At 36.0% G+C, this 10,006-nt stretch overlaps 1 protein-coding gene across 2 annotated transcripts in view; it reads left to right on the forward strand.

Annotated features, from left to right (window-relative positions):
* The first annotated feature begins 7,109 nt into the window (after positions 1 to 7,109).
* Positions 7,110 to 10,006, forward strand: part of LOC110022961 (NADP-dependent malic enzyme) — a 20,461-nt gene continuing 17,564 nt past the window's right edge. For both annotated transcript variants that reach the window (XM_020722147.1, XM_020722139.1), the window contains exon 1: positions 7,110 to 7,545. In XM_020722147.1, the coding sequence (XP_020577806.1) occupies positions 7,391 to 7,545 (155 nt within the window). In that variant the 5' untranslated portion in view covers positions 7,110 to 7,390. The remainder of the gene's footprint in view (positions 7,546 to 10,006) is intronic.

Raw genomic sequence — 10,006 nt, forward strand, 5'->3', positions numbered from 1 at the left:
ATTAAATTAAGTGAAAATGAGAAAACTAATTATCAAATAAATATGTTTTTAATGAATAAATATTCAAATATGTCCTCATTTTAATTTTGGTTTGACAGGGCTAGACCCCATAGTTTTTTTTTTCTTTTTCCAAAGTTTTTCATTGAAAGAATCCTTGTGCTTTCTCGTCCAATCTTTTTGTTATATGTACATGTGCTAAATTTTCGTGTAATACTAACACACTAAATGCATACTTATTCATGACATAGTGGTTGAGGGTGCAATCTTTCACTATAAGGTTTCAAGTTTGAATCGTGCATTTTGCCCTTTGGGCTCACTTTTTTCCCAAAAAAAAAAGAAGAAAACACTAAGACATCAAATAATTAATCTACTGCAGCAAAATTTACGGCACACAACAATTATATTATGTTGCACCCTACATATAGTGCAAGGATGTCTTCTTAAGACGGAGAAAAATGCACCACATAATAATTGCTTATAACTGCACTACTCAGGATGCAATGACTTTATCCGAACTCTCGAAGCTCTCTCCTTATAGCCTATCAGAATGACATACTTGATGAACTGTAGCTTCAGGACGTAATCACGACTCATGTAATTCTCAACTCCTACCTCTGCGGCCTAAGGAGATTATAACAACTCATGCAGCTCCAAACTCTAACCTCTAAGGCTTACGGATGTTATCATAGTCTATGTAAGTTCAACTTTGACTTCTACGACCTACAAAATTATAATAGCTCATGACGTCCTCAACTCTAACCACTGTGGCCTACGGACGTTGTCACAACTTATATAGCTCCCCACTCCGACCTCTGTGGTCTACGCACATTATCATAATTCACGTGTCTCATAACTTTGATATCTATGATCTACAGATATTTTCACTGTTCATGCTGGTCCCAACTCTGGTCTCTACGGCTTACGAACATTATTACATCTCTCATCTACGACTTATGTTACCAACTCTGACCTTTGCATCTCAGCTCCTAATTCTGTCCTCTAAGGCTTATCGAAGTTATTTTAGCTTCCTACTATAGCCTCTATGATCAACCGATTCTTCTAAAGCAACCATATACGACAATTTGTTGACTCAATAACAATCAATTACATTCTTTGCAGTATGTTACTACTATTATTACAGAAATATCATTACATAATTCTATCTTTCCTAACTCAGAAGAAGAGCATACCTACGTACTCACCATTCCATAGTGCATTATTTCAACCCTGTGATTTTTTCCCCTTTCCTTGGTTTTCCACGTAAAAACTTATGTTGTATCTACAATTCACTTTAATTGCTGGAGTGTTGGATTTTCATGTAACGTAATAATGCTAAATAATTACTATATTGTCATGAACCTTCTAACACACATCAATTATTATGCTAAATTTGTACATCAAAATCTATGTGAATTTATCGGTTTAGTTACCATATGATTTTTTGAAATTAGATAATATGTTTTTTTTTTTCCAAAATGTAGAAATATCATTATTTGATATATTTTAACTTCAATATCATTTTAGAGACTATTTGTTTGCAATTGTTTGAAATTCAACGTTATTAAATATTGAATATACGACAACATATGTATTTCTTTTTCATTGTATAATCTTTTCAAAAAAAGAAGCATACATTTATATATATAGATATTGGCAAAGTATTTATAATGACAATGCAAAGTATGTATTTATAATATTTATTTAGTGTTTGGTTGTTTGTGAAAACAATTAAAGAGTTTTTTTTTTTTTGTATGTTTTGTTGCTAACAAAATAAATCAATTTTTTTCTAAATACATTGAAAATAAATCAGAAAAATAGTTTAAATACATTTAAATTTTGGGGCAATTACATAAAGAGCGCCCCAAACATTGTTATTCACGAAAAAATATTACATCAGAAGTCCTAATACAAAACTACATCAATACTCCAACTACAATGGACCACGTGTACGGCTTGGCTTGGTTGTGTATTAAATACATGTACTTTCTTTCGCCCATTTTTTTAAATTCTCAGCAAAAAATCATAATTTATGATAAAATTATAACTCTTATTTTTCATTCTTATCAAATTCTCAATTATTTAATTATAACATATATATATATCACTAATACAAAATTTTCTCAAATATAAAAAATTTACTTTCGCAATTCAGACGAGTTAAGAGACAAAAAAAAAAAAACAAATATTTTATTTTTTTTGAAAAAACAGAGGTATTTTAAAATACCTCATTTCCTCTCTCATTCTCTCCCTCTGCTGCAACGCCTTGAACCCGCGACCATGTGTTTGCAAAATAGCGTGCACACCAATCAGTCGCGCAAGGCATTATTTATTTATTTAAATTTTAAAAAATTTATTATTATATTATAATAAATTTGCAACCTGGCATCTACAGAAAGGAATAATATTGAAAAATATTTTTTATTAGGAAAAAAAGTATTAAATAGACTTTAGGAGTATCACTAGAAAATCCACAAAAGCCTATTCTTTGATGGCTCGTTGAGGGACATATAAAATGTTGAACTACGATAGGAGCATGACCTATCTCGCAACTGCCCAGCTAGGGTGAGATGAGTCATCAGGTATTTTAAAGAATTTATCTTTGAGATCAGATTGATATGGGTGTGAGAGCATGTAATGTCTTAGCTTGTGTACTGAGAATTTCAACGCGAAATAGTGTTTCTCGATTATCGGATATTTCAGTTCAGCCTGGATGAGGCGACCACTATGGTAGTATAAGGCACCCTTTTTCCCATCCTCATTAACCTCCGGGTGCCTAGGAATTATGTACACCTCAAAAATATAGAGCCTTAAGCACTTGAGGAAAAGAACTTATACGTAATAAAATTAAGTGAATAACAAAAATTGTAGTCATTTTCTTTTTATCTTTCCATACATAACCGAAGAATGAAAATGATTCTTCAAGAGTTTCAAGTCCTGGAAGTGCATGATAAATATCGCTAAAGCCTAAGACTGCTGAGGAAATTAAGTCGAGTACTCCAGATGAAAGGAGTTGATAACTTCTCCCCCTGGACGTTGACCTACTCCCCACCCTAGAGTAGCTAAATGTGGAGGTAAAATCAATCATCATTCATACATGTGTTTCTCTGGTATGAAATGAGCCACTTCAAATAGGTTCATTGCTCCGGCCCATAATACAATTAATTCAACATGAGGTATGTGAGCCCCAAGCAGTTTACCAGACAATGTGATAAGTCTCGCATTCCGAGCCCACCTTAATTAAATGTTTCATCTATTTATAAAGAACACAATAGTAATAGTATAATTTTACCCTCATTTGAAGAAAGTATATACTATGATATTCCCTAAAATGTTATACTAAGATATTCCTAGTATTTAATGAGCGACGACTCATTGCCTGGTCACCTTTTGGCTCTGTCGGCTAAGCTTAGTTAGCTCGTCTCAACTAAGTTAGCTTAGTATGCTGAGCTTAGTCGGTAAGGCTCAATCAACTAACCTAGCATAGTTGGCTATCTCTAATCTCCGATAAGAAGTCCTTTAGCCTTTACTGGATGGTTGAAGATGTTTTGTGCAATAATATATCCCACAGTTGAGCTAACCTGATTGACTTGGCTCATCCTACTTGACTCGTCCGGCCTGGTGGGCTGCATGATCTCTTTTCAAGGGATTTGCCTCTATCGTATTCTTCCTTTACGAACTGTTAAATCTTCGTAAGTTCAGTGTAAACACTTTTTTGTGTACATATTTAAGCTCATCTACTGTCTTAGTTATTCAAAGCAACGTTGTTATAGGAATAAAAAATTTTAATAAAAAAATATATTTAATTAAATTTTAATTAATGACTTAACATTTGAACTCCTTTGATTTCCGAGCTTCTAATTTTTATAATTAGTTCAATAGGATGCCTTCTTTTGCCTGCTTCACTTTGTGCTTCCCTTTGTTTAAGTCGGTTGGCTCTTATGCCTTTGGCATTGTGATGGACAAACTAACGAAGTCTCAAGATGACTTTCTCACAAAAAGCCTGATTTGCTCTATTTCAAAAAAATTGAAAGAATGAGATCTCCCAGAGGATGAAAAAAGGAAGAAAATCATCAAGAGGAAGATAATTGCACTCTCTCTACCAATAAGTGGGGTCATCTGATTCAATCATTGGCACAACAAGAAATAATGCTCTATTTATTGGCTTGATTCTCGACCCGACTATTCAACCTCCTACAACTGTTCAAGGACCCCCGACCATTTATGCCACGCAAGTGGCTTCCAGCGCACTTTTGTTGTTTTCACTGATGCTTCCTGATGAGCTTATTGCGTTGCTTATAATGTCTGAAATCTTCCAGTTCCTACGTATAAGAGACTTTTGTCTTGTGTTTATGGGGTTGAACTTTCAGATTTTGATTTGAAACCTTTTTTGTTTATGAAATTTTTTTTATGCAAAGGAACTGGCTCTGTTAAAACTAGATGAAGGTCCGACCGAGCCACCAGTGAGCATAGATCATGTGCTTGGTGAGAGCGGTCGACTTTCTAGCTAAGATGGTGGGGTCGATCACCCTGGAAACCCTTTGCTTCACCCTGAGATGTGTGTGAAGTCATAGAAGGGGCCCAAATGTCACATGAATTACTAGCTCATCATCAAGAGGAGACTGAAAGTTCTTTTGCTCGATTGGATAGACAAGGATTCATCATGGAAAGAAGATGCCTGAGTTATTGGATGATATGGAAAAGGTGGAGAAGACCTTGATGACCCTTTGTCGTGAGCTTTCAGTTTTGCTAGAAAAGTCTCTTCTTTTTAAGCCCTAGAAAAATTGAATCGATTTAGGTATCGGGGGGGGGGGTGAAGATGAAGGCTACATTAGTTAGGGTGTGTCTTGGTCAAGCAGTGACGAATGCTCTTTTTAGATATTGGGTTTCCTTTGATTGGTCTTCAAGTGCTTTGTTGTAAATTTTCGACTCGCTACGACAGAGTCATATCTTTGATGATTCCATCAAACTTCAAGTTTTTAATGAGATGGATAGGGTAACCTTACTTTACCATGATGAACTTTTATTTTGCAGGAACCAATTTCAATTCGGCCTTCGCCTACCATTTAATATTGAATTGTGCTCCATTTTCTATAATCATGGGGTCATCCCAATGCAAGTGAAGCTCAATTCCATCGCGATCCCATATCCTAAGGAAGTAAGGTATGTCAGGAAGAGCTTCTGGAATTCAAAGAAAAGCGAGATGATCCCATATGATAGAATTTTAAACCGTTGAAGCTTGACTTCTTTTAGCGTAGTCAGGAACAGTCGGCACTTCATGATGTCATCGATCTGTAGGACTACAACCGCTGACTCAAAAGCGCTACCCACAGCCGACCGAACAAACATTCCCACTCTCTGCTTGATGTTGGGCTGTTGGTGTAGATGCAACACATCCGTTGGATCGAAATCCCTTGGTCCTTCGATTGGCCGATCACCGGGCCAACCGTGGGGTGATGGCTGATTATCAATGTGAGCCTTCCTGAGGCGGGTTCCCCAAGACTCTCCCTTCATGGGCGGCGATCGAGCGTTTTATGGGATCATTGCCGCTCTAAAACCCTCGAGCTGGTCCATTATTTGCTCTCACAATGCTTGGACCGCTTCCTACATGCCTATTCATTATCTCTCTGTTGACTTCCATGGACGCTATTTCTCTCTGCAAGGGTTCTCCTTCGTAGTTGACTCAGCTTCTCCTCTGGAGCATGTCCACGCTCTTCGCTCCACCTTCGTAGTTAGTCCGGAATTGTCCTTTGGAAATATACACATCGAGAGTTAGAGCCAGAGGAAGGAGTAGAGAGAGAAAAAAATGCTAGTGAGTTATCAGTAAAGAAGCTGAGGAAAAAGTCATCAGACCCAGGGTCCCTTTGTTCATTGTCGAGCCTCATATTTATAGGAGGTATTCTTGTACAATTACAAAAAAGTGAGAGAGAGAGAGATTATAAAAATAGCCCCCAATTACTAAAAGGAGCGAGCGATCATATAAATTACCCTCAATGCAATAAATGTGTTGATTTAACACTAAATTTATCTTACAATTTGAATTTAGATATAATAGTAATTAGTCGGTCAACATGTTATGATCGACCAAAGCCTCGGGCCCAGTGCGAATTAAATCAGCCGGTCGACATGTTCTGCCAAGCTATGAGCGGTCAGTCGGCTAGTTGTGTTTGAATGTCCTTTAGAGAGCTTCATCAATTGGGACCGTAGCTAGCCGATCAAATTCTCTGAGGGTATACTTGATCAGTCTGCTGGCCATTCAGATGACCAGTTTAGATCATGTTTTTTGAATTTAATGCTCTGATCGGTGTGTCCTCATCCTTAGTCGTTTGATTGTTTTGAGCTTGAGCTCGGGTTTATTTCTATGAGTTAGAAATGGCTCACAAGCTGGCTTATTCAGCACAAAATAAAGAAAAAACTTGTTAATTTAAGTTTATGCTAAAAATAAATGATAAATAGAATGAAATTTTAGAAGATAATTATAAAAAAATTAATTGACATAAAATGTAAAATAACAGTTTTAAATATTTTTAATAATTTAAAGTTTTTTTTTTAATTTAATATATATTTAGGCAGATTTGAATTATTTATTTTTAAAAGAACCTGCTCAAAAGCGAATGAGTTGAATTAGGGTTAGCTTCAGCTTCATTTATTAGCTCATCGAGCTCAGTTCATGAGTTAATTATCGAGTTGAGTCCTAGCGAGTTAAGAATGGACTTGACTCGCCCCGTAAAAAATGAGAAAATATTAAATCTTGAGTTTCTCTATGACGGAAAAAATTTGCGTACGATAGGCGCACACAGCGCTGCGTGCGATTTCGAAATTTTAAGGAGGGTATAAGTTCCGTGCTTCTGTTATCATATAAAAATTTATTAGTATGTTACAAATAAATTACAGAAGATTATATAAAAGTTAGAAGAGGTTATACTGCAGATATAATCTCATTATACCGAAAAATAGTAATTTTTTCCCTCTATAACTCATGTATATAAATCTCGCTTTTCAAACACGTGATTAATCTTTTTCGTCCACTTGTGCAAACCTCGTGCGCCCCCACAGCTGAGCTGCAGCTCCATCGCGCTCCCAGGAGGAAGAAATGTTATCGTCGCTGTACAAATGCTGCTTTCTGGTTAAACCCAGTTTCCTCAACACTGTCCTACAAATTATAAACATTATCTGCAGAATCTGTGCTGTGATCATCTCCCAACGTGGCTGTATTATGGGGGCCTGAGAGCGGCCGATGTTTTATTTTATGATTATATTCATGTAAGTTGAAGGTGTAGCCAAATCTGATTGAGTTGTTTTCTTCTTTGGTTGGGTTTGAGGAGGAGAGGGTCGGTGGGAGAAGTAGAGTGTTGGCGGAGAATTTGTGTTGCAGCGGTGGTGGGGCATTCCGATGGAGAGCATGATGAAGGAGCGCAGAGGGGACGGGACGTCGGTGCTGGATCTTGATCCCAAGTCTGGGGTGGCCGGCGGCGTGGAAGACGTCTATGGCGAAGATCGGGCGACGGAGGAGCAGCTCATCACTCCGTGGACCTTCTCTGTGGCCAGGTAGGTTGGATTAAAACCTAAATCTCGTTTTTTACCGGCTTTGTGCTGTATTGGAGAAATATATATGCGGGTAATTTTGCTCGATTATTGAGGAAGTGGTAAAAAATGTCGATTCAATTCAAACATTATTTTAAAAATAAAATCGATTGAGTAAAACATTTAGGAAATTGGGACTTAATGTATTTAAATAGCATGCCTCCAGCCATTCATTTGATCTCGTTTTTCATTAATTTTGAAATCTTCCAAATCTTTTTCACTTTCCAATTGAACGTGAATTGTTTTTTAGGAGATGTTTGGCTGCAGCTTGAATTTATGTTAAATAGGATTTATTAAATCTAGTAAATTTGGTCGTCAATGCCCAGAGATGAACTCGCAAGCAACAGCAAGATCAAATTTTTAAATCCGTCTCGCAATCGAATTTAAATCCGGATTTATATCCTAAAAGAGACAAAATGCAGGGAGAAAAGATGGAACACAAAAATTTTTGATTTAACAGAACTTTGGATTTAATTTTTGGTTTTTTTTTTTTTTGATGTTTGCCTGGATTTATGCTAAATCCTCTTTAAACTATGCTACCAAATATCACCTCAGAGGAGAGAAAAAACTTAGGGGCCCTAAATGATACTATTTTTTCCAATAATTGTGTTGGCCATCACAACAATTAATTAAAAACTACTTAAAACTCCAAATGCCAATTTTAAACTTGCTTTTAGGAGTAATAAAATCAAACCAATTTCAATTCTAATTTATTTATTAGTTATGAGAACTAACACAAAGACCTCTAAAAGAAAACAATGATCTAAGAAGGTCTAATAGTGTATCTTGTGACATTTCTCTACAATCCAACAGTGTCTAGTTAACACACCCAAAGTATAGGACGTTATACAAGGAGAAATGAGAGAGAATGCATAGTAAAAAACAATAAAAGAGAATGTAGCCTTCATTCATGACATGAATCCCCTATTTATAGGATCAGGTTCCAGTTTTACAAAATTATATATCAGTCTCCTCATTATTGACTTTCTAGAGTGATTTTTTTGTAATTACAGAGATATTCACATAAAATAAGCCCAAAATTGATTCAGGCAGCAGGGAGTTTGGCGATCTTCTGCTAAGCCTTGAATCCGTTGGCCTTTGATTTTAAATAGTACCTCTTGCCGATCGGCTTGAGGGCTATTCACCGTCCTGTGAGAATTTCTCTGGCGTGTTCTTCCAATCACTTGAACCAGACGCCTTCTTCGCCAATCTCTCTCCCAAATGGTCGGCAACTGCTACGTTTGGTTGGCCGTATTTTTCTTCCGAGCCATCTGTCTCGAGATTAATGCTGACATAGTCCTTAATATAAAAAGTTCAACAAGTCTACCCGACCAGTGATGACAACCATGGTGAAGTGCTAGTCAACATAATTGAGGCTCAATATCATCAAAATGTGTGAAGCCTTGGCTAGATGAAGAATCTTAAACCAGGAATGCTAATGGTCATTGCTAAGATTAAAAAATCTTTATTTCATCCACTTGGTTAATGGGGCTCTGTAAAGTCCAATCGTTGCATCACAAAACCATAGAGCTTACCGAAAGAAAAAAAAAACTTCACTTTAGCGGGCTATCATTAATGCTTAATGTGCCTCTGAAAAGGGGCAACGAAGAAAAAACTCCATTGAAACTTCTCTCCTTTAAAAAGCTCTATCACGGGAGCTGTAATGATGCTGAAGCTCTTGATGTACTGCTTGTAAAATGTTGTTATCCTCAAAAATTGACTCTGCTTGATAAAGGACTATGAGGTTGCCCAACTCACGATTGTCTCTATCTTCGTAGAGTCCTCGAATGTCTGCACCAGCTCTAATGTAAGCCAAAAAATTTACAAATTTTTTTCAAGATAAATATAAATACACAATTGTAACAAAAGAAGGGAACAAGGAATAAAATAGAGGTTTTATTGATGTGATGATAAAATAGTATATATTTAATATATAATAAATCAAAATATCACACATCAAGGAAGACATGCCTATAGTAGGGCGTAAATGAGCCGAGCTTGAGCAAACCCAGGCTTGGCTCGTGTTCGGCTTGTTAAAAAATATCAATGCTCGTGTTTGGCTCCTTTATATATCAAGCCCAAAGAATTGATTTGTGTTCGATTTGTTCAATTAGCGAGTCGAGTGCAAGGAACACAAGCTGTCCGCCAACAAAGAGCTGTTTTTATAGCTCGAGTCAAGCAGCAGTAGGATGTTAAGGGTAGGGGTGAGATTTAAATCTTATTATTTATATTAAAATATTAATTTATTAAATGAAATTTAATATATTTTTATTCTATTTTTTAAATTAATAATTTTAATTGATTGTAAATCTTTGTAGCCTTGTAATCAATTAAATTATTTAAAAATAATACTCATCAATTTCAGACACACATGTATAGAAACACACACACACACATACATATATATATATATATATATATACAT

The sequence above is a fragment of the Phalaenopsis equestris genome, unplaced genomic scaffold (assembly GCF_001263595.1).
Source record: "Phalaenopsis equestris unplaced genomic scaffold, ASM126359v1 Scaffold000002, whole genome shotgun sequence".
Taxonomy (NCBI): domain Eukaryota; kingdom Viridiplantae; phylum Streptophyta; class Magnoliopsida; order Asparagales; family Orchidaceae; genus Phalaenopsis; species Phalaenopsis equestris.